Here is a 24,548-nt window from a genome sequence, read left to right on the forward strand (position 1 = left end):
GAAAGCTATAGGATGGAGGAGCCCCGTCGCTACGACAAGGCTAAGACGCCAACACCTCGATCGTCAGCGAGCGGTTCGTCGTCGAGAGGCTCTGCTAGCGGGTTGTCAAGAAACGCAGCAGGAGCAGGAGGAGGAGGCGGCTCAGGCAGTGCTTCGGCAAGTGGTTTGTCACGAAGCGCACCAAGAGCCTCAGCCAGTGGCTCCTCCGGTGGCTCGTCAGATCGGCCGGCGACTCGCACTACGAGTCTTTCTTCGAGTCAGTCGTCAACTCGGTCTGCGCCTCGGCAGCAGTATCACTCGGGGCCCCGACAGAAGGGCTTGTGTGGGAGGGGGAGCTGGTGTCGTGATTTCTGGGGTTGTTGATCGGCGGGCATGGGTAAAGAGGGTTGGGAACGGTGGTCTGGGTCTGATTAACATATGGCAAGGTTTCTAAGGCATTGGCCATTCCTGGCGGGTGGCAGCATGCCGCATTCGGGCCCTGGCGGCGTAGCGAATATATCTCGCAGCAAGCATACCGATGGTTCAGATGGACGGACTACTTGAACGTCACAATCCGATATACCTAACTCCGGTGTTGGCTGGCTCATGTCGCCGCTACGTCTATACGGGACAACTTCCCAGGCTCGGCATTCCCCTCCCCCCTGCTCGTCTCTGTTCGCTTATGCTGTTTCCGAACCATTCACAGGCCTCGTACATTTCTTCCGGTAGGGCTAGGGGCTTCAGAAGCGCCTGGCGGACCTTCTTGATCTGGATGAGGCGTTTGTTGTCAAAGAGCGGCAAACCAGAGTCATTGCGGAACGACGGCATAATCCTAGGGCCGTGCATCTTGAGCATGACGGGGTAACGCTGCGTCTCACCTTTGAAGACCTGGGCGCGCTGATGGCCCATTCTTTCGATGATGCGGACTTGAAGCGCAACATTTTCGACTTTAGGATCTTTGGATGCCTGGGTGATGGGCAGAAGCTGCAGGTGGATTCGCTCATCATGTCAATTCCTGCTGCAGTGGTCTTCGCACGGCTTCGCCGATGAGAGAAACTTACTTTGAGTCCATGTGGTTCAAGGTTCTGCGTCGAATACAACAGCATTCTACTTGTCGCAATTGTCTTGGCACGAAGCAGCAGGCTGATCAGAATTGCAATGACTTGGGCTCTAAATCAACAACGCCAGACCAAAACTTGTGAATAGCGCTTACGAATACTAATTCACAGACGAAACAGTATCGGTTCGCATCATCTGATAAGTCGGGAGGCGCAGGTTCTCTACCACTACCACAATGGATTGTAGGTTTCCATGTTCCAAAGAGTCGATCTCGAGCTAAATATTCACAGCCTTTGACGACCTTGAATCCCTCCTTCAGGCACACTGCGGCTGTTCCAACCCCCTGGCAATCTCTCGGAAGAAGGACCTGTAGGATCCGCCGAGTGTTATGCCACCACGCCTGGAAGAGGATCTGCTGAGATCCCGCAAGGCTGATACAACAGATGAGATCCTCGAGGAGCTCAAGGTTTGGGTTGGGAACAACGAATGGCCACAGCAAATTAAAGAGGTTACTAAAGGGCAATTCTGTTACCTAATAAAGCCCGTGTTCCTTACGAGCCTCTCTACCACCGCACTAGTCAACACAGCGATCAAACACTCCCAAGGAGACGGTCGAATAGATTCTCGTCCACTACCTACTACCGAACATCCGGAGATGATCTGTAAAACGTCTATATATGCACTTAGTGTCTTATCTGGGCAGCCTAGCAAGCAACATACAGCCCACCAGCGCCTTCAAGCCACGCATGCGCGTCAATCTTCAGCCTTGTCCGAGGTCTCTAACACTTCTACTACCGGCCTACATACTGCAATCAGCACAAAAACGATACCCTCGACCGACCTGCCCCAATACCGATGCCCTCATAAATTTGGGATCAGGATGAGCTGCGAGTGGTCGCGAGCATGGCGATCAAGGCGGAGAACAAAACATGGCGACGGGTGCACGGAGGAGGAAAATGGCGAGCAAATTGACATTGTTGACCTTCTCCGTACTGTCAATTCTGGCCACCCATCAGCAGCCAAGCCTGGTGCTACGCATTGGACACTTTTTGGTATTTATCAATGATGCTCTTAAGGGTTCATTTACCTACTTTCGATACATCGTGGTGGTTGACATCACGGACAACAGCTTGCCACTTTGGCTGATCTGGGACCCGAGCATTCTCGGTGTTAGTGATGATTGGGATCAGAAGGCCTACAAGAACCGGGCGTACGCAGGTGACTCCAAATATTTGGATGACGCAGAGATGAATACGCGTGTTCGAGTATCGATTGTAAACGAGGGTATGGCCGACGCCTTTCATAAACGAGTTCTGGCCAAGTTTGAGGGCACCGAATGTCGTCTAGTCATCAAGCTGGGTCTGCACTTCGATGAACTTATTCAAGTCGGTCCAGAAGACGTTCTAAGAGGGCTCGAGTCCACGCGACGCCGTGGTGCCTATGAATAAAGCGATCATCAAGTTTGCCAGCACTACTGATATGGCGCAGGCAGAATTGCTTGTCAGCTTCGATGTTTTAGCACTTAGATCGTGATTTAGATACTCTCTACATACGTGATCCTTATCACGAATCCAAATCAGACTTCAGTATCCGAATCACGATCCGCCCATGGGACGCCCTATAGGAAAAACCCTCTAGGAAAGAGCACTACACCCCCAAGGTAAGACAGTCACTCCAACCCTATCTCCCTGACTCGGCCAACCACTTTGTCAGGCGAGATCCTAACCTTTTTGGTTGCATCATCAAAATACTCCATCCATGCTCCAGGCATGAAGGCTTCCGGATTGTCGATGAGGTGCCAGAAATCTCCCACCAGCTCATCGATCGGGTTTGTGGTCCATGCTTGCCAGTCGTCGGGCTCAGGGCCGAACGAGAAACTGATAAGCCTCCATGGAAGCTCTCTGTTACTGACCCACGGCCGTTCGACCCTTTTCGTAGAAGGACCCTTATAGATATCCCATTCGTAGGACAGCAAGCCGCTCCTCAACTTACTCAATAGCCTCTCACCGTATTCGACCAAGTTCACCCCGGCAAATTGAAGCTCGGTAACCCAAAGTCTCAACGCTGGGGTGAAGCTGTATCCGTGCCGTCTCAAGTGGCGAAAACTTTTCTTATACCGCGAGAAGAATGCCCAGAAGGGGTCAGTATTGGGGGACATTGTGCTGGTGCTGGTAGCGTGGAGGTTAGCACCCGCGGTTACGGCATCTCTCAGTAGACGGCGCCATCCCGCTAAGTTCTCTGTTCTGCTCTTCGAGTGCTCGAATCCTAGACAGCGGGCGATGAAGAACAGTAGTGTTTCATTGTCGCTATTCTTCAACCAGTATGCCGCTGGTTCGATTGGGCTGCAACCTAAAGCCGTCTCCAGGAGCTCAGCGGTGGCACCTCGAATAGACCACGTCTCCAATGCCATGGCCCATTTAAATCGCTCTGCAAGGTCGAGGCTAGCATGAGAAACAAAAGCGCAGCGCTGGACAATTTGGAGGCCTTCTGGATCGCCGCAATAACCAATGTCTCCATTGAACAATGAAGCCTCGTAAGCCGTAAACGCTGCCTGATCGTACGTCTTGTGCTCCATTAGCAGTCGGAGCAACTCCTGCATTCGCTTTCTTTTGTCTGGTTTCCACCTAACCCATGCTCTGAACGCTATAGACGCGTGCATCAGAGGCGTTGAACCAATGAAACTCTGCGCGTTGGCCTGAGCACCATTTTGCAAAAGCAATTCGCATGCTTCTAGCTGCCCTTGGAACGCGGCGTAATGCAGGGCTGATCTGCCTTCTTTGTCGACGTCGAAGGGAGACGCTGACCCATTCGAGAAGAGCTCCTTCATCGTTTCGATGTCACCAGCTTTCGCGGCAAGCATAAACCGTGAAGGTTCTCCAACGACATTCAGGATGCGAAAGTTGTAGTTCCATTCAAAGGATGTAGCTCGAGTGATCTGCAGGTCGAGTACTGTTTTAAAAAGCCACGACGGGCTTATTAGTCGCATCGACCATGCTTCGGTGCCTCTTCGATGCTTATAGCGTTGTGATGAAGAATGCAGACAGCTCTCCTTGACCGTCAACGAGGCCTGCTGGCGGGGATCGCTTTGCATTTCAAGATCCCCGAATGCTGGAGGCGCTGACTGCAGTAACTGCATATGGAGAAAATTCAGAACTTCTAGGATCTTTCCTGTATCGTACTGGCGTTGTTCCCTCTCTTGAAGGTTTTGTGCTGCAACCAAGAACCATGTCGCACGTCCGAGTGCCGCCTTATGAGCGGCCAGTGTGGTCTTCGTGGACTCGAATCTCCAATAAGTGCGTTTTTGGTGTTTGAGAAAGCCCTCGTGCAACCCTTTTGCTTCTTCCAGGAGATGTTTGATTTGTCTCTCACACTGTGCTAAACAAATTCGTACAGATTCGTTGGTGTTTTTGGGGTCGACGCCTTGCTGTTGATCGGCTATCGACGAGCAGACCTGATGGAATGCTTGAATCTCATCAACGAAGGCGGCAATTTCAGCTGGAGCACCCTTGATCGATTGCCAAAGACTTTTCAGCTTAATCGTTGTGTCAAGGATCTGCACACAGGCAAATGTAGTACCTACAATATCCGCCATGCTTGTTGTAGTAACCAATTGGCCGCGTGATTAGGTACGACACAGGAGACAACCCTGGCTGTGTTGCTGAGCCAATGTCTATGTGTTCTCCCTCTTGAAAGAGATAATTCGATCTAGAAGACTTGGAAAAATCAGGAGAACGGGGTGAAGTGGGCTTTGAAAGCAGCAAGAGTATGGATGGAAGGGCATGGGGAGGTGAGGAATCGCTCGATAGCGCTGGGAAGGGGCGAGAAGTGGCAGTAAGGCTCGCAACGTCTTTATGTTGCCAAACCCCGCCCTGGGCAACAACGATGAGGCAGTGATCAGCACTTTCAGTAGAGGTGATTTTCAGCCTCATGATTCCCTATTTGAACCTGTTGGCAGGGTCGCAGAAGAACTTCCCGCGGCCAAGTCTCACTCACATCTTCTTGCATGACTTCTAGGTCGCTTTTGATATGGTCGTCGCGGCCTGAGAGGTCGGATATTCAGAACTTTGGTTCTGCTGATATCCGCTAGGTTCAAGGTTGAGGAGGTCGCTTGGACATCGAGTCCCCGCGCCTTGGCTAGTAGGCTTACCAAAGCTTGGATCTAAAAGCACCCCATCTGTGGTTCTAGCATTTTGATTATCGACATTTTAGCTTAAAGGTCCCACTCGTGTGGTATTGTAGAGTCAGGTGGGCCCTACCTGGAGCTTCCATTATCGGTAGCATGAGTGTAAAGTACTATCAGGCTGGGGATTTCAGAAAGTGCCGACATAGCTTTCCACGCTATGCTACACCGCACGCTGCCGGTTGATTTGCAGTCGCCTTATCCACCAACACAATGCGCAGGTCACGCAGGGATGCATGCACACAGCCTCGGCCAAGTCGGGATAACTATGGCACGCTGCAGCCATCAGCACGGCAACACTTACGTGACATTCTTTCCCAGCCTGATGCCCGTTTCTCGCTTTATCAGGTCATGTGCATATTGCAGTCGTGTTGACGAGTCGTCCTGCATGGTTCACCACTCCGCAGTGTATTATATGGGTGAGGTCGAGTGCAACTGAGTTGCAATGGTGACACGAGCGGCTGGAATATAAGAAATGCCAGAGAGGAAGTTTTCAGCAAGCCAGAGGGGCTTTGTTGACCGTTCATGCTGATTGTTATCAGGCGTACACTCAGGCCAGCAGATTTCCCCTAGATTCGGCTCTCTCTTCCTTCGTAGCGTAATATAATTCCCTTCATGGATCGTCAGCACCTTGGCAGAGCTTCTCAAGACCGGTGAACAGAATCTGAAGGGAGAGGGTGATGCTACTGGTTGTGTTCAGGATAGGAGGCCATCGACCTATCAGAAAATCGACTATATAGGCCCTAATATGCATATGGCTAAGAAAGAAGAGCAACTCCGCCTGGGCTGCCAATTATGCTGCACAGAAGGTCTAACCACTAGCAGGGCTACTACTACTCTGTATTGACTCTGTAAAAGCAGCAAAGCAGCAATGCTACCTCGTCCGTGCTCAGCCCCGGTTAGCACCCAACTGTGTTCGGACGATGCCCAACGCCTGCTCTTGGTCACGTTTGCAGCCCATCGCCAAGAATCGAGCCCGATGCGAAACCACATTCTGGCTTTGGCATATGTAGCTCGGGTGAGCGTGGAGACATCGAGCGACTTGTTCATCAGTTAGAGCCTGGCTTTGTGAACTTGATGCATGATCTTCGTCAAGGTCTTCGTTGCCTAGACCTATTGAGGCCTCAGCCGCTACTGGACGGTCGGACCACTTCTTTGTAGCAACGACAATAGTCTTTGAATCTCCGGGGAAACGGCTCCTGTTGTCATGGTGTAACACCGTCTGAGAGACTTGTTGTGGTATGCAGCGCACATCAGATGAGAAATACTCAGGCCTGGAGCAACATGCATGCTTGCTCCTGGGACCCAGTATATGAACAGGCTGATGTAGGCGCTCCGAAGCTCAACAATGATACATAATTGACAGAGCAGGCCCCGGACCTGCTACAATGTGAGTTCTAAGGTTCTCAAGTATGCACATGAACAAGGACCAGCATCAGACGGTATAAGGGGTCACAGGAGCTAGAATCTGCGAGCACAAGGTGTACCTGCCACAGAGACATTCCGGATCGGAAATTTGCTATCTAGCACATTATGGTATCTATACCAATCTAACTATATTGGAATCCAGCAAGCCCGAGTTCAATAGCGTCTTGCCGCCGTGCTGTAGTGGTTTCGCTAGCGAAACCCTCATATCGAGGTGCTGGAGGCAAGAAGAACCTGCATCACCGCAGTGAAGGTCGCGGTGAAGGCCTCTAACAAATGGTAGCATCGCAACCTTCACCTGGTCGGCAGCTATAACCAGAGCTGCAACGTCACAGAACTCTCGCACGGCGCGCGAATCTGGCATTGATCTCGTTACCACTCAATAATTTTGCAGCCTCAATCGTCGGCCACCAAATCTCGCCGATTCCCACGTGTTCGGACCATCGTAGCGGCCGATACCTTGACATGCCCCGCGAGCCGTAGTCTGCGGACCTCTGACGGCTTGCCACTAATAGCGGACGTACTCGTACTTCACGTACCAGCCTGTGGAGAGGGCTGCAAGGCATCGGTCGCCCCTGTGGACATCGAAGCTTGGCATTGGCAGGCCGCCGCATTTGACGTGCGCTGATTGCTCAAACGGTTCTGTCATGAATGCTTAAGGCCGATAACAGAGCTGTGATTGGTGGAATGGCCGCAATCGTGGCGCAGGGGTAAGGCTACAGGGTTTGCGGGCAGAGGGCGTGGCTGTGCGTGTGGAGTGCTTGGGAGGGTGGTGATTGGGAATGATGGGACGGAGAAGGCGATGAACGATTACGTGGCCAGGGCGCGGGCGAAGCTGGAGGGCCTTGGAGGTACAGGCAAATATATACTGGGCCGGTTGGCCGTCGTTGTAGAGTGGCAGTCTTTCAGAACCAGCACAGAGCAACATTACGATTACTACAAAACGCCACTCCGACCAGCAAACAATAAATCGAAGAGCACCCGCCAGACACCACACCCACCCAAAGCCAATATGGTCCTCGACCTCATCGCCATAGGTGTAGGTGTCTACCTCGTCATCAGGCACAAAAAGAACAAGTACGGCTTCCCCCCTTCCCCGCCTTCCAGCCTGCCTGCTTGCGCCCGGAAGCCCTATACTAACACGCCCGCTCCAGGAAAGCTCGTGACGCCGCCTACGCCGCCGGCCAGCCCATCTACAACCGCGACGGTAGCATCACCTACCCGCCCAGTTACAGCGGCTGTCCTACACACGGAGGCGAGGGCGTCGGGGCCCGTCAAAACCCGCCACCCAATGCAAATGGGTACCATGATGAGAAGAGGCAGGTGCCGAACGTGACGGTGAATGAGACGACGGGGTATGGCGAGGCGCCGAGATATATGGAGACTGAGAGCGAGACGTACAAAGGGCCAAGGCAGGAGACTAGGGAGGTGATGAGCGAGAAGGAGGAGTATGTGAAGGTTTGAGTGTAAGAGAAAGGTGGAAGCGTGAGAGCAAGTACGGGGAGCTAGTGGAGAGTTCTGCTTTGATGGATGCTCGAGGCGTTGTGGAGTCATGCATATTTTGCTGTTGGTGCTATTCTGAACACCGCTTAATACGACCTGTGCGAGGGAATAGAACACTCGAGTCTCTTGCTCTGTCCGTCGTCTTATTGGCTTGTGCTTGCTCAAATGAAGCTTTGCCTTATATGGAAGACGCAACCCCGAGACCGACCACGCTGCACTGATAGTCGTTACTCTCGACACAAGTCCCGTTACCGACAGGCTGAACAAATCAGTTCGAATGGTTATAATATGAACTCAATACGGCACTCGGTCTACTCTATGCCTCAGGCTCATATCCCTTGCACCTTGCGATAACTAGGCGGTTTGTATGCCCTTCCGATGAGCTTCCCACCCCACACTGGGACCAGACTAATCGCTGCAACAGCCGCCACTCTCCATGCCCAGCTCCAGCTAGCCACGTACTTCAGGTCAAAGTAGTCGTCAAGAAAAGGGACACTAGCTGCGTAGACCACAGCTGTGCCTAGTATCGAGGCTATCATGACAGGATGCCATGTTGTGACGCTGACGGCGACCATAATCAGCTCGTTGAGCACTAACACCGTGAAGCTGACTGACAACATCTTCTTGCCATCAATGTCTGTCAGCAGTTGGGACAGGCCTTGGATGACAATTCCCTGGTAGACAGACACTAGCACCCAGGTGAAGAAAGACCTGTAGCTCAGGCTTTGGCCGGATTTGAGCTCCTTATAAAGTTCAGGATACAGGTTGGCAAGATGCTCGTCCACATCGCGGTCAAACACAAGGGAGAAAACAGGCGCAGTCGTGTAAATGGTTGCATAACCAACAAGAAGCCAATCTTTGAACAGTCCTATCGGCTCCAACTTGTTGGCTATGTTGTACATGGTCTGACAGACAGCGATGATAAGGCCACGATGAATGATGAACTGTCCGAGCTTCGCACTGCGTTTGTAGCTGTTTCGCCCATGCCAAACGAGCAATTTGGTCAAGTGACAGAATTGCGTGACGGAGAAGTCAGCAGCCAGCGAGGCTTGCCGGCCCTCTTTGCCGACGATACCAATACCTACATCAGCGGCTTGGATCATGGACACGTCGTTACCACCGTCGCCGATACAGCACACCCGTTTTTTGGTGTACTTTCGGATGAGGTTGGCAACGTCAGCTTTTTGTGTAGGTGAGCAGCGGCATGCAATCACGGCCGGTAGCAACACCGCCGTGGTGATAAACTGCGTTCGGAAATGGGCCAGAACGAGGGCAAGAGATTCACCATCGATCAGTAAGCAAGAATCAGTACGGTTGCGGAGCATGTCGAGGGCGTCCTGTGCTTCTGACTTCTGCTTGATCTTTGCCATTGTCTGAATTTGTTGGCCTCTGGCTACCAGCCGAGCCGAAATGGCAACGCAGCGTGCTGTTTCAACCTTGTCGCCCGTCAGCATCCAGATCTTGACGCCAGCGTTGCGCAGAAGCTCGAGAGATGGCTTGACGTCCCGCTGTAGTCGGTCTTCAACGCCTGTTACGCCGAGGAGCTCGAGGTCATGTTCGAGATGTGACTTTATAACGTCGGCGATGCCGGCTTCGCGGTTATGCAATGCCAGCGATGCTTCGTTGTAAGCGGCTGAGAATGTCTCGTACTGCTCATTTGACAGCTTTCGACGGCCTACGACAAGCGTTCGCAGGCCCTCTCGAGCCATGTTCGCTGTCTCCTCGTCAAGCCAGTCGTTGGTGACCACGATCGATGACATGACGGTGTCGGCTCCCTTTTGGAAGAACCACATCTCAGAAGACTGCCCTTCTGCCGTGTCACACGTCATTTGGACGATGATGCCCATACGCTTGCTGTCCGAGGTGAATGGGAAAACGTCTTTGATCTGAGCCCGAATCACGACTTTGCCAGTGTCCACCGACTGTACGGTGATGCTTTCCCTGTCTCTCCGGAGAAGCCGAAGGCCGACGCTCTCGGTAAATTCGACAATTGCGATCTCATCCGGTGAAGATGCTTGGTAAGAGGTGACAGTCTCTCCCTCGACCTCATCGGTGGTGGGTGTAACATTATGACATAGAGACAAGGCAACAACGAGATCTCGCACTCGCACACCTATCTCTCTTCTGGTTTTGGTGTTCGCACCCATTGTGACTTCACTGAGTCCGGCTTGAGTAGCTTGTCCGAAGGCCTGCTGTATATAAGCCACAACTTCTTCCATAGCATCACCAGCGTAAGCTACGGTGCCGACGTGTATCTTTTTGAGCTGCATCTCATTCTGAGTCAAGGTGCCGGTCTTATCCGAAAGCAGGTATTCAATTCGACCAAGATCTTCTGGAATAGTGCTGGTCCGCACCACGGTATCGGGAATGCCCTTATCGCGCTCGATGAAGTAAGAATACACGGTCTTTCCCATGTCCAGATTGACCCGCAAGCTGATGGGAATGATAGTCGAGAATAAGATTAGATATATCGTAATGGCGACATACCAGGGCTTCTGATTTGAAGGCTCGAAGCCTTCGAGAGCCACAAGCACGATAGATAGGGTGAGAGTAAGAATGCATAAAATCTTGGTCAGGTTGTTGATCTCCATTTCCAGTAAGCCTGTCTTAGACCGTGACGGAGAGGTAGAAAGTGCTGATCTGGTCTGCCTGCCAGTGTAGATGACAGCGGCATAGACTGTCGTGTTCGAAGCAATGACCGTGTTGCACCATGCAGTATTGTCGATTGTCAAGGGCGCAGATGTGGATTGACTTTCGATTTCAACTCTTTCGATGTCTTGGACATCAGTTTCACTTCCGGCTTCAGGCTGGTCCCTCGCAAGGTGTGGGTCGTACGCCTCGCGAGGTATGAGCTCCATCGTTCCCACAAAGGAATTGACATCCTTGTCCGGGGCACCGGCTGTGACATTAAGCCTCGTAAGATCTTTGAGGGACAGCTGTTGACTAAGTGGACAGGGCAACCGCAGCTTCCAGTCCGTCTCGCCATCTAGCTGATCTGTTCGGATGAAAGTCTCACTGGCAGACTGAGAGGCGAGCTTTTCGTGTTCCTGCTTGCCAACCACGGCAGTGTCACTGACCTGGCTTTGCAAGATCACAACATCCGCCGGGACGCGTTGGTTCTTATCAAGCTTGAGGACATCTCCCACCTTGATGTCTCGGGACTTTCTCTGCATTTCGAGTCCTGCCGTGCCAGCACGTCTGGTGGCATTAGGAGAGAAGGATACGACCGTGAACAGCTCCGCGTTAGCCTCGGCGTCTCGCCTTCTCCTCCCAATGTCGTCCCAAGCCTCCTTGCCGATGGATATGGCGAGGACGCAAGCCAAGGGCACGATATAAGTCGACATGTATCCAATGCGAAGGAACTCGAAGCTTTGCGACAACGCGACGAGCAGGAAGTATATGTTGAGGAAGAAGCGAAACTCGTTGTAAAGAGTCAATGGTAAGAACGACCAGGCAGTATATTTTGCGTTGGACACGATGTTGGTCGGAAACTTTTTCTTCTGCGGACGGGCAATTTCGACATCGCGCGACTGTAAATGGTCCGCCTTGACATCGTCTCGCATGTCTGCTAATTCCTGCCGGACGAAATCTGGTAATTGCACGCTGGCACGGAAACTTTGAGCCCGGGAATGAGCGGTGCGTGGTCCGGAGGTCTTGTCGCCCGCTCGCTGAGAGGATCTAACGTTCCATCCTCTCTCTTCGTCAGGCCAGTCGCCGGCTTGACTTGCGCGGCCATTCCAGCCTCCCAATAGTCCCTGTTCATCATCTTCATCTTGGTACTGCCTCCGACTGCGGTTGCGGTTGCTAGGCCAGAAACGCCCGGTGCGCGTACCGTTTAACTTTTTCAAAGGTACATCTTGAGCGGCTCCAGAACGGGGATTGCGACTATCAGCAACAGAGGATGCCGCTACCGGGTCTAGCTCATCGAGGTCGAGATCATCGTCGGAAGCGGAGTCTGGATCGAGGGGACGATGGTAATTGTGTGGTTCTGACATGCTCCGTCCCGCTCATCACGGTCTTCAGCCGTACAAGAGACGGAATCGCAGCGCAAGGGTCGCGTGAAGTTGCTGCGTAGGGGCGAGCGCTCTTGAACTGCAGGACCGGCTAGGAAGGAGTCCTGGCGGGTGAGGGTTGTTGAGATCGCGCTAACGCGGAGTTTGAGACGGGTGTCCTGGACAGATCAGGCGTGTTCGTCGTAGATTTCCGGGCTTTGCAAGTTGCGAAGGAGGACATAAGCGTGGTGGGAGGGCATCTCAAATGTGGTTTCATGAAAGATGCCAGTTGCCTGCGGCCGACCCAAAGCGGGAAATAGTGGGTCCGCATGCTCCGCGCTGATCTGGACGGATGAACTTCACTGACAACCTGGACGCGCTGCCACCAACATCTGTCCTTCATTCTTCGTCCCGCAATCACATCATCGTTGGCGCCCGATTCTCTCTGCGCTGACGTATCCACCCCGTTAACAGAATGTATTAGTACCTGCATTGCGCGCCGCTTCCTTTCGTGTACATGTATGGGAGGCCCTGCCCCTTTCGTCATCTAGCGTGACTGACATTCTTCAGTACCGCACCGAGCCACATCCTTTCGAGATGGAAGGACCCAATACCTATAATATTGCCGCACCGCAGGCGCCAGACGAGATTCAAGCAGGTCACTGGCAGCCCGCACTGCGCCCCAATGATCCACCCGGAACGCAGATCTCACAACCCGTGCAGCCCACGCAAGGCGCTGAAGCCCTCGCTGGGTCAAGAGAGGGCTCTGTAGAACGTTTGGACACGCACTGGAGTCAAGAAGCCGCTGCACCACAACAGCTGAGTGCTGCAGAGGACCTGCAGACGAGCTCTCCTGATCCAACCCAAGCAACAGGATTGCACCGTGCAGTGACACAAACCGTGTCGCATACCCAACAGGACATCTCCGCACAAGAGCCGGAGGAACTTGAGGATGACGGTGACGACGAGCGATTAGATCCTGCTTGGAGCATCAAACGCATGAATACTGCCCAGATACTCAGCTCGGTGAATCGGACGGCGTCGTTTCCCACATTCACCTCTATCGATCGGTCCGAGGCACACCCGCCTGCCGCGGAGCAGCCGGAGAATCAAAAGACATCTGTGCAGGAATCAGAGCAACTCTACAATCACGAACAAGCCGATGGTTCAAGGCCATTGGTGCAGTCCAAACCGGAATTTAATTGGGATCAGGAAGCCGATCCTGAAGCAGAACACTACCTACGTCGTTCCGATGTGACACCGCCTCAAGCCCATATTCATGATCCAGAAGAGTCCAGGTTCGAGGAGGGCCTTCCTCTGGTGCAGGCTGTGGACGAAAGTGAGGAGCAGCCCGCCGCTGTAGAAGACTCGACACAGCTTAATGGGTTCGAGACGTCAAGTGATGATCACCAGGATTCATCGTTTTTTTCTGGCTTGAATGAATCGCACCAAACTTTCCCACCAGAGCTGACCCGAAAGTCTACTTCTGCAGTGCTTGGAGCTCTCAACATGACAGAAGAGCCGCATCACGAATTGGACGAAGACCACACCTTTTTCAGCAGCCTCCAATCTGAGCAAACCGAAGCGCCTGCTGTAGTCCCGAAAGACGATGCAGCAAGACCCGCCGAGCCGGCCTCTGACAAAGCGGCCTCTGGCGTAGACGACATATGGAATGCCATGGCCGAGGACGATGAGTTTCTTGTGGAAGACCCGGACGATCTGCTGCCAGATTCGGAGCCATCATCTCCCTCATCATTCACAGCGGCTCTCAAGCAGGACAGCAATTCGATTCCAGATCACGCTTCTCCGCAAAGCGCTGTCCCTCAACGACCCTTACCTCCTCGCCAATCATCAAACCCTTACGCTCCCCATCAGCCGTCCACAGCGGAGTTATCGGAGGTGCCGCCAATGCCCCCTGGTATTGGGTCAATCCGCCCGGGATCTAGCCAGTTTAACTCTTTCCAGTCGCATCAGCAGCACCCGCGACCAGCCATGCCTCAGCCAGCCCAAAGCTTTGTCGATCAGAAGAGCGGCTATCAAAGCCCGTACGACTTGCCTATGGAACTCAGTAAACCGAAAAAAAGGCCAGCAGTCCTTCAACAGGTTTCGTCTACCAGGGGCATCCCACCCCCTCCCCGCAGCAGCAGCATTACCGAAAAGCCTGCGCAATCACCCTTCGGTTTTGGTGCGGCTAACAGCGCACAGCCTTCGCCGGCCTATCCTCCACGAGACATGTCAGGTTCCGTGCCCCCTTCGAGTGGTCCGGCTGCAAAACGTAGCTCTAGTTTCTTCGAAGAGTTGCCAATCTCGTCAAAACCACGGGCAGGCTCAGGCGGCGGTAGGTACACACCACAACAAGGCGCACCTTCGATAGCACCACCTCCCATGGCGAGTCCGCCCCATGCAGCCCCCATGCAGCCTCAGATACAACCGGTTCGTGCTCAATCGTCGGACCCACTTGCTCAATTTCAACTTCGAGCGCCGGCTCCGATAGATCCATTCCCTAACACAACGTTTGTCCCGGGTCCGGCTCCAGCACTAGTACCATCACCTGCTGCTGCTAGTCGCTACTCGCCCGCACCTCCTTCTCTAGCTGCGCCTCGAACCGGCCCTTCACCTCGATACTCTCCCGCTCCACCCCCTCAGGCAGCAGCACCGCCCACCGTCAATCGTTATGCATCTCAACCATCGGTGCCTCAGCTACCTCAGCAGCCCACACATACCAATCGGCATAGCTCACAACCCACGTCTGCTCCATCGCCCCCAGTCGCTCCCCTTCCTTTCCAGCCTCGGACGTCAAGTCCACTAGTTCACCATAAGTCCTCCGTTGATGAATCTCAACAACGGGATTATGCGGCACCCTCACAGCCTGTTCCACCTCATGGGCTCCGTTACGGAGCCAATGGTATAGCTTCGCCTCCGGCGAACGTGCAGTCTGCTCAAACACCTGCTCATGATATCTACTCCTCACCACCAAAGGCAGAGCCACCTCTGCAGCCACCAAAACGATCTCAAACCCAATCTCCAAGTAAACAGCGCCCTCAAGCAACGCCACCAATGTCTCAACGGCACAGCGGATACCGTCCGGCCTCTGCTCATGGCAGTGTGGCACCAATGAGACCACTTGCGCAGGTTGAGAGCGCTCCTTTCACGAGAGCGCATGCCCAAGGACCGTCCTTTGTGGAGCAGGTCGATTTTGTTCAGCCTACGGATGAGTTGAGATTCGATCCGTTAGAACGTTGGAAGGGTGCTCCTGTTCTTCGCTTCGGCTTCGGCGGCGCCATTGTCAGCACTTTCCCGAAGCATGTGCCTCGATATAGTGCGGGCGCCGTGAAGCCACAGATCAAGCCCACTGTTGGGGATGTCTCGGTGCGGGAAAGCAAGAGCGTTCTTCCGGGGTCTCCTCATGTCGCCAGCTTTCCAGGACCGTTGAAGACCAAGTCGAGGAAGAAAGAACTTCTCGTCTGGTTGAGTGGTTACATTACTGAACTTGAGTCGCATGCCTCATTGATCCTGCCAGCGCAGTCGCTTCCTGATCCTCGAAAGCGGCATGAGGAAAAGATCATGCTGTGGAAAATTATCAAGTCTATGGTGGAACATGACGGTGCTCTTGATAGCGGAGAAGCCCTGAAAGCAGTGAATGTGGTCCTGGCGCCTGAGATCCATGCCGTTGACGAATCCACAGCGACGCAGTATGGTCAGGATATCTCGCCTTCTATCTATCGACCCTTGGGTACAAGTGTGAGGCCGGAAAATGTCGATCCTATGGCGGTGGACACGGTCAGAAAGCACCTACTGCGTGGCAACCGTAAAGAAGCTGTCTGGCACGCCGTGGACCACCGACTATGGTCTCACGCATTTTTAATTGGCTCAACGATGCCTCGAGACACGTGGAAGCAGGTTGTGTCGGAGTTTGTCAAGCAGGAAGTCAAGACTGCTGGCACTGGTACTGAGTCGCTCTCCACACTATATGAGATCTTTGGCGGAAACGCTGAAGACTGTGTCGACCAGCTCGTACCACCTTCCGCCCGCGCAGGACTGCAGCTGGTCAGTAAGATTGACAGTGCTGGTCCGACAAAGAATGCCCTGGATGGCCTCGATAAGTGGAGGGAGACTCTCAGCCTGATCATCAACAACCGAAGCCATGCCGACCACCAGGCCTTGGCGAGTTTGGGCCGCCTGCTCTTGGAGTATGGCAGAATTGAAGCTGCTCACGTCTGTTTCTTGTTCTCACGGAGCGCTACAAACCCAACAATAGTAGGAGGCCTTGACGAACCACAAGCGAGCATCGTTTTGCTCGGAGCCGATCATCGTAAACAGCCATTCGATTTTGCCAGAGACCTCGATGCCATATTGCTGACGGAAGTTTACGAGTTTGCTACTCTTGTGCTTACTGGCTCGACAACGGCATTCATGCCCTACTTGTCGACATACAAGCTACGACATGCCTCACTTTTGGCTGAGGAAGGGTCTAGAACAGAAGCGCAGGCGTACTGTGATGCCTTGACGGCCACACTGCGGAACACAAAGGTATCTTCGTACTATGCGCCAGCTTTTCTGGGCGAACTCGAAGACTTTTCGAACCGTCTCAAGCAGGTCCCAATACATTCCAGTTCATGGATGGGCAAGCCGAACCTGGAGAAGGTCTCCGGATCGATTCTATCGAAACTCAGCAACTTCGTTGCGGGCGAGGACAGCGATGCGGAATCCAAGGGCTCGGGCAGGGAAGCCGGCGAGGCTGGACCATTCGCCCATGTGGCGGGCACACCATCACTCAGCCGTACCACGTCCCAGTCTGACATTCAATACGGTTACGCAACGTCGGCCCCGCAGTCTATACCTACGACCATGGCAGGATCCCGATATGCACCGAATGGCTTGAGCTCAGCAAGGTCGTCTTCAGAGCTTACACGCGGCAGACCCTCGCTGGATTCGCAGCGGTCTCCGCCGTCTTCGTCGTACGCTCCTAACGGCCGCCCGTCACCATACGATCCCATCAATATGATGCAGTCGGCGACTCACTCCGCTCCAGTCAATCCGTTTCAGTCGATGTCATCGCCTCCATTGAATCGCTATCAAGCAACGCCACCACACAGTTCGTATGCGCCCAATGCGACGTCGAGCTTTTCTCCGCAAAAGGACGCGGCTTCAGGTCAGAATCCCGATGCTCCGGCATCTCCCCCGGCATTGGAACCGTATATGCCCACGCCACCGGCGGAGCCAATCCACGTCCAATCAGATGAGCCATCACTTGACCTGCACTCGCACTCTTATCAGCCATTGCCTCGTTCACAAGACTCTATGCCTACGATCAGTGAGCAGGCAAACTTTGGCGGGTATGCGCCGCCGGAGCCAACAGATGCATTTGCTCCTAATCAGTCGGAGCCAGCCACTGTCGCTGAACCAGATACTGGGTACGCTCCAGCCGGTCAGTCTTACGGCTATGCGCCTCCAGAAAACACTGGCTATGTGCCCTATACCCCGGATCCTGACTCGCCAGCAGAACAGTCAAAGCCAAGAAAAATGCAATTCGGTGAAGATGACGACAACCTCGGCTCAGGCTCGAAATCGACTGCCCCAGCCGATGATGCTGCCGCTCGCAAAGCAGCCAACGACGCCGCGGCAGATGCAGCTTTCCGCGCAGCTGCTGAAGCTGATGCTGCTCAGCAGAAAGAGAAGACCGTAAAAGCGAAATCATCAGGCTGGTTTGGCGGTTGGCTTGGAGGTGCCAAGAAATCCGAATCGCTTGATGCAGGGTCGAGCTCGAAGAGCGGCAAGGAGTCGACCGTGTACCGCGCGAAATTGGGCGAATCCAAGATGAAGCTCTACTACGATAAAGATCTAAAGAAGTGGGTCAACCCCGACAATCCTGATGCAGGGAAGTCGACGCCAACGCCCCCACCCCCAAGAGCTGCCAGTGGCACACCTGGACCACCCATGGCGGGTGGCATGGCTCCCCCTCCCCCTCGCAGCATTTCTGCCGCCCCTCCCATGGCCTCACCTGGCATCATGACCCCGGGCAGCGGGCCACCCAGTCGCGCAGCCACCCCTGCGAGTGGCAGCAGCGCGCCTGGAATATCAGCAACTTTGCCTCCGAACGTAAACGCTTCGCTGAGTGAAGGTGCTACAGGAGGATTTGGGCTCCCATCAGGTCCACCCAGTAGACCCGGCACGGCCATGAGCAATGCCAGCAGCATTGATGATCTGCTGGGCGGTGGGCCGCCAATGGGGGGAAAGAGGGGCGCGAAGGGCGCAAAGGCCAAGAAGGGCCGGTATGTGGATGTCATGGCGAAGTGATGAGGAAATGCATATGATTTTGTATCAGTATAGAAGCAGAAGGCTAGTGTCACACAAGCAGGAAGGCAACTAGTTGGATCTTGGAAGGCAGGCCTTGGGATTGGAAAAAAGGAGTAATACATAGAGCAGAGGCACGGAGAGTTCACGGTCACGATGAGCTGCATTACGCGGTTATGTGGCTTATGGAGAAACTGCCGTGTTGCACTGTAGAGTGTGCGAAGACGAGATGTAATACGAGCAGCCGATCTTGATCTTCACCGTGCGTTGATTCTTTGATCCTTCTGCTCTGACGGTCTCTATTTTCACATGTCTTGCTAACCGAATGTACTGTAGCGTTCCAACGCTAGACGGGAAGTGTGCGGCTGCTTTCCGCTCGGAGGTGCAGCTGGAAATGGCTACACTTGCGACGAGAGCGGATGGTCTGGTCAAGTGAGCCTCCAACATCAAGAGAGGCAGCGTTTCTTCAATGGAAAAATAGCAGCCGTTAGATTACTAGCCATCAGCACAGAGTCGGCTTCAAGAGAGGCAGCGCAGCGTTCAAGACGCGAAAAGTTGTGTGACGGTTGCCCGCTCTTTTTTTCCCAGGAGGGGGGGGCAGCCTTGTCGTTCAACCTTGGGTTCACCGCATGACCGTTCGGGTGATGGCAGCGGACTTTCCGTCAACGGTATCTCATTATCTTTTATACTTCCCGTAGCCAGTAGAAAATCGCGAGGTCTCTCGTAGTAGGTGAGAAGAGTCGCCGCTCGTTTCGTAAAGCTGGTGCTTTTACGGTGGCGTGTTTGTATGTAGAATGCTTGATGGCCAGCGCGCCGCGAGGCTGGCTCTTGTTGTGTTCTTCGCTGGCTGATCCAGGCTTGCGTGTCGGCCTTCGTTGTCGTTGTCAGGTTAGATGGTGCTTCGAATTCGAGTCTGCTCGGTGTAGGGTGGGTTTGGTGACGAAAATGGCCGTGTACGTGAAGTTTGGCTGCGTCCGGGATGACGGCTTCGTGAGGGTGCTGTTGGCGGCGTTAGCGTAGGTCGGCTGGAGGGATTGATATGAAGTGGTTTTAGAAGACTGACGTGCCTCTGAATTTGCGGTACAGGGATGAAAGATTGGTCTGGTCATGGAATAGTCCGTATGTTGAGCAAAGGGCATGGCTAATTGAAAGCGCTCTTGACCGCGGCCTGTCTTCCGAAGGTGGCCGTTCGTGGCAGGGAAGGGTGAAGGTATCGAGACCTGAGGCCATGCTTGGGGCTGATTAGAAGACGGAATGTAGTGAAGGATGGCTGGCTTGAATCTTGTTGGTATGACCTGGGCCACAAGATCGCCCCAGGTGGAGTGCGTTGAAATGCGTTCATGAGCGACACTTTGTAGGACGCTGAACCTTCAACGAAGAACTTACGGCCGCGTTCAAAGCGAGTCATGAGGCAGATTTGAATGATAGAGCTGCGATGTGGGGTCCGCTACCACTCGGCAGAGAAAGGCGCGGTGTTTGCTACAGACTGCGGTACGTTGACCCTACAGGTGGGAGACATTAGCAAGCACGAATCAGCGTAGGATGTAATACATCACAGCCTACTACAGCTTATTGAGATCAGCACATCGTCGCAACGCGCCACGCATACGGTGCCAGGTCAGTGTCACCTTGTGGTCCCACCTTGGCGGGCTATCACAGCTTCTTCGTAAGCGTCAATACTCGATGGTCATCGATCGATCAGTCTGATTTGGGGCCTAATAGCATGATCACCTCCACGGGTACATATGTAGTGACATGTCTTATGTGAGACTTGTGGATCTGCCAGATGGTGGTTGAGCCGTGATGCGGAGTGGTTCTTCGTACCGCGTCTACCGCAGCCCTCCTACAAGAGCTCGACACTCTACGGCTATAAATGCGAAAGTCATTCAGTTACGACAACAACACTACAATGAACTACAACTTGCTTTCTTCCCCAATGCCTTGTCATAGACAAGATCAATGATGAAAAAGTTTTGAAAAAAATTACAACAACTCTCGAAGGGAGAGAATTTTTGAAACACATTTCTACAAGTCAGGACAGACAATCATCACAGAAGAATCCATAGGCAGCGACTCGAAAGTCACGCTGGATGTTTGAAAGAGTGTGAGATGATTGAGTGAAAACCCATAGGCAGCGACTCGAGAGCCACGCTGGGTGGTAACTTGTGAGGATGAATGATTTGATGGATCATATCATGTATCTGAAGGGGTGAAAGGTGGCGGGGGGCAGATTCGAGGCAGACTTTTGTAGTTAGGAGGCACAAGGCAAACTCGCCAAGAGTTTGTACCTCGCGATAAGGCGGCCGTGTTGCCTTGTTGGGTGATGGGGCCCGTTTGTCATGGGCAGCGATAAGGCGAAAGTGACTCAGGGCTGCCAAGCGCGCTGCTGGACCGTTTGCCTCACTTGCCGAAGTTGAGGAGCGAGGTGTGCCTGGAGACGCTGAACACATCGCTGCTTGGCTACACATATGGTAGACCGTCAGAGACATCTGAAGTATCATTGTAGGAACTCGATAGTCTCAGTTCCTGCTCGCCTATCGTTCCGACAGCATACTACAGGGATCACCTCAAAATTTGACTGCTCTTGCCATCAATGTAGCTTTGCGGATAGCGGTGGTGCATGATTCGACGTGGAATCTTCGATGGACATTTTAACTCTGACTTTTGGATCTCGTTTTCTTCTAATAGAAAAAGTATCAGAACGGCTGATACTGCGACTCTCCTGTACAAGGTGCTGCATGGTGTGCAATAACACTCCACAGGCATCATGAACTCATGTCAAGCTCCGATGTTACCAACAGCTCTTCGCAATATTACAGTAGCCTCCGAGTTGACATCCTCGACCACGTGGTCGGATCCGCAACATCCGAACCTCAACGTATCTCACTCGTTGAGATCTTCGCCCAGTGATAACTCTCACGAGCATCAACGGCTATACTGGCACACTCATCGTCATTGTGCTTTGTAGAGCAATCAGAACAATGGTGCAGGTAGCCCTTGATGTATGTCTTGAGCTCAATCGTTAGTCAAATCAATGACCACACGAGGCTTCTTCGCAGGCGGAGCCACCTCTAAGATCTCATCATCGTCAATGGCAAACTCGGGATGTTTGCGTTCCGCGGATGTAGTGTTGAGAGGCATAATTGCAACACGCATGGCGCTTTCTTGCTTGATGGCAGACACAGCGTGGTTGCGACCGTGATAGGAATCTGGATCCGCCTTGATCGTTGCGGTGCTTGGAATAACTCCTCCATGTAGCTGGACCTAAGAATCGTCAGATGATGTTGCACTTTCATGGAATGTGCCTTACTTCGAGGTCCTTGATCCTACGCCAGGCATCTTCCGCCACAGCTTCAGCTCTCTCCGCACGCAGAAGAGGATCAGGTAGCGGTGAAGGGCTTCTCTCAATGATTCCGAGGTTCTGCAACGCTTCTGATGCTTCTGTCAGTGTGTGAAATAAATAATTCGGAATAGCGCATGACTCACTGCGTGTACGGTACAGGAAGATGAACTCGAGTGCTTTACCATGCCTACCCTTGATAGGAACATAGTCCTCGTAAGACTCTTAGGGAGCCGCAGCTGGCCGACCAGCCACATACCTGTCCTTCAGCAACGGACATGGAAGGAAAGGTTTTCTTACTTTGTATTGGCTTTGATCTCGGAACCCTTCACAGCTTTCTCTGGGACTTCATCGAGCACCTGTGGCAGCGTTCCGTTGTCAAGCCAGGGCTCAGTTTTGACACGCCTGGCTCGGTAAAAGGCGACGCGAATTGAACCGATTCGTGAGACTTGCTCAAGTCCAAGGCCTTTAGGCATCTGGTCATTCTCACCTATACTGGTCAATATATGTAAAACGTAGTGAGATACTTACTGGCTCCAAATGCACCGAAAGTGTAGTTGAAATGTGCCCAGTGGCTTCTCTCACCGTCCCAGGCACGACGCGAACCATTATCTGCTAGAATATGATCTGTTCTGAGGTTTCCTTTGTTGTGGAGGAGGCCGCCCGCAGACAGCCAGGTTTCTCAGATCCCAGGGTCGTCGTCAATTTGAGTCATCGCGCAGAGTGCAGGGGCGTGGCGAAGGTTAAAGTTTTGCAGGACTTGGACTCGGACAGAAAAACGTTGACCAGCCTTGATCTCGACGTATCTGGTGAGTACATTGTCATCGTCTTTATCAGTAACAGGACCTGGAAGCTCTTTTGCTAGTTGGCCATCCAGCCAAAGGCGGACGTCAACCAGTTGCTGCATCGGCATCTTGGCGACAATGGAGTATTGAGCAGCCACTCCGCTGAGAGTGCGACTGCAGATCGATGTCGAAGAACTTGATGCGCGAAGAGCAATACAGAGTAAGACTCTCGAGACGAGAAGGCGGCAGACAAGGAGAGGGGCAAGAAGAAGTTGGAGTCAGATTGTGGTAGGCAAAAGCGCAGGTGATATCTTGGCATGCTAGCAATCGGCCTGTCTTCACCGTTTGACCTTTATCGATACCTGCAACCTGGCCGGATCAAGGCTGTGTTTGCCTAATTCTGCGGTTTGTATGTGGTGCACTTTTGCGAGCAGCAATGGATTTCGAAGAAACATTGCCTTGGACAGACTGTGCTGGTCAACAGGAAGGTGAGGGCTGCGCCACCCCATTGAGCTGTTATATGCAGACTGCATTCAGACATCTTGAGCAAGCGTAACTCTTAAGCGCTGAAGGAGCTGATGTAGTACTATGGCGCGATTAGTAAAATGGCATCGATGTAGCGAATGGACTCACGGTGAGTACAGACTCCTCTTGGGGATTATCTTCATTGGGAAGATAGACGTAAAGTACCAAGCCATGATCCGGTATGAATGTTGCAATGACCCTCGAATTGAGCCGCCCAACACTCAGCACTCTTCCCCAGTCCTTCGCATCTATCCGCACCGAGGTCCATCCTGCCGGATCATCGCCGTTCGGACCACCAAGTTCCTTCTTTCTCGTGCTTGGATCATCTCTTACGCCCTGCGAGCCGTTCTCGAACATACTAGGCTCGAGTTCCGGATGCGTAAGGCCGGTCCATTTGCTGGATATTGACAACGCATCGGTAGTGATCGCAATCTTGAATGTTCCATGCATGCTGGCGCTAAGTTCTAGTCTGGGTGAGGTGCCACTGGAGCCTTTTGAGGCGGCCAAAGACAGTTTCGTGAACCTCTCCGACACGCTCTTTATCTGTCCGAGACTAGGCAGAAAGATGTTGACATCTGAGGGAGGGGTGGCCGGCTCGTGGAGGTGTGCAACGGTCTGTTGTGCAAGGACTTTGACCGGCACATCCTGTGTGATGATCGTCTCGCGCTCTCGTGTCGTCCCAACCGATCCATCGCCGAAGCCACTGCCTTCAATGTCCTCTGAAAAGTCAAAGTCGCCATATTCATCACTAATACGGGCAGACGAAGCAGGTGCAACAACGCCATTACCGCTGCTGATACTGTTGCTCACGATAGTCAAGGAGAGCATGGGTACATTGTCCTTCTTGGTCAGCCGGAGCTGGACGGAGGTGGCGCCAAGAGCAGATTTGAGGGCACGCTGTAGCGCCTGAACCGGGACTTCAAGATTGATAGTGTTCTTCTCCGCGGCTGACTGGATGATATAGCTATCGAAAACCGTCTCGATCTTGAGATTGGACCAGACTTGGCTGCCTTTGTCCGGAATGACTGTGAATTGAACATCCTCGTCGTTGAGCCGACACCACGCGATCTGATCGAGCGAAGCCAACGAGGCGCAGAACTCTGCTGCAATTAGCGAGATATTTCGTCCAAATGGAATCGGCACATACTAGCGAACACGCTTACATTCTTGATCTGCGTCTTGAACCGCATTGCCGCCCATCTCGCGGAGTTATCACGCGTCGGGTGGGAAGGAGCATGGATCGTCGTGTGATCTAGCTTGGTCGACGCCTTGTTCGGGGATTTCAGGCGACGAATCTAAATTCCAGGTGCGTCATTGCAATGTAGGCTGCAGATTTCCCAATAAGGAAGGTCTCGCGGTAGCAACGTTGATCTCGCCAGCACTCTTTGCTCCCTTCGAAGCCCGTCAAGCATAGGATCCTTTCTCCCTGTTGTACAGTATAACGACTTTCGCTTTGGACGTTCCTT

General features: G+C 53.1%; 6 protein-coding genes across 6 annotated transcripts; 2 read left to right on the top strand and 4 right to left on the bottom strand.

Moving 5' to 3' along the window:
• Positions 1-2,707: 2,707 nt before the first annotated feature.
• On the bottom strand, positions 2,708-4,630 carry HMPREF1541_04945 (uncharacterized protein; the record flags this gene model as incomplete). Its single annotated transcript, XM_008719287.1, has 1 exon — positions 2,708-4,630. The coding sequence occupies one exon, from the start codon at positions 4,628-4,630 to the stop codon at positions 2,708-2,710; it is 1,923 nt and encodes a 640-aa protein (XP_008717509.1).
• Positions 4,631-7,655: 3,025 nt separating this feature from the next.
• HMPREF1541_04946 (uncharacterized protein) lies at positions 7,656-8,107 on the top strand (the record flags this gene model as incomplete). Its single annotated transcript, XM_008719288.1, has 2 exons — positions 7,656-7,720; positions 7,798-8,107. The coding sequence occupies 2 exons, from the start codon at positions 7,656-7,658 to the stop codon at positions 8,105-8,107; spliced, it is 375 nt and encodes a 124-aa protein (XP_008717510.1).
• Positions 8,108-8,475: 368 nt separating this feature from the next.
• On the bottom strand, positions 8,476-12,141 carry HMPREF1541_04947 (uncharacterized protein; the record flags this gene model as incomplete). Its single annotated transcript, XM_008719289.1, has 1 exon — positions 8,476-12,141. The coding sequence occupies one exon, from the start codon at positions 12,139-12,141 to the stop codon at positions 8,476-8,478; it is 3,666 nt and encodes a 1,221-aa protein (XP_008717511.1).
• A 594-nt stretch (positions 12,142-12,735) lies between these two features.
• HMPREF1541_04948 (uncharacterized protein) lies at positions 12,736-18,435 on the top strand (the record flags this gene model as incomplete). The annotated part of the gene is made up of 1 exon (XM_008719290.1): positions 12,736-18,435. One exon carries the CDS (start codon positions 12,736-12,738, stop codon positions 18,433-18,435), a length of 5,700 nt encoding a protein of 1,899 aa, XP_008717512.1.
• A 3,012-nt stretch (positions 18,436-21,447) lies between these two features.
• HMPREF1541_04949 (uncharacterized protein) lies at positions 21,448-22,685 on the bottom strand (the record flags this gene model as incomplete). Its single annotated transcript, XM_008719291.1, has 6 exons — positions 21,448-21,696; positions 21,743-21,873; positions 21,919-21,962; positions 22,073-22,262; positions 22,304-22,384; positions 22,553-22,685. The coding sequence occupies 6 exons, from the start codon at positions 22,683-22,685 to the stop codon at positions 21,448-21,450; spliced, it is 828 nt and encodes a 275-aa protein (XP_008717513.1).
• A 431-nt stretch (positions 22,686-23,116) lies between these two features.
• Positions 23,117-24,272, bottom strand: HMPREF1541_04950 (uncharacterized protein; the record flags this gene model as incomplete). Its single annotated transcript, XM_008719292.1, has 3 exons — positions 23,117-23,143; positions 23,191-24,182; positions 24,230-24,272. 3 exons carry the CDS (start codon positions 24,270-24,272, stop codon positions 23,117-23,119), a joined length of 1,062 nt encoding a protein of 353 aa, XP_008717514.1.
• Positions 24,273-24,548: the final 276 nt, after the last annotated feature.

This window comes from Cyphellophora europaea, assembly GCF_000365145.1.
Source record: "Cyphellophora europaea CBS 101466 unplaced genomic scaffold supercont1.4, whole genome shotgun sequence".
NCBI lineage: Eukaryota > Fungi > Ascomycota > Eurotiomycetes > Chaetothyriales > Cyphellophoraceae > Cyphellophora > Cyphellophora europaea.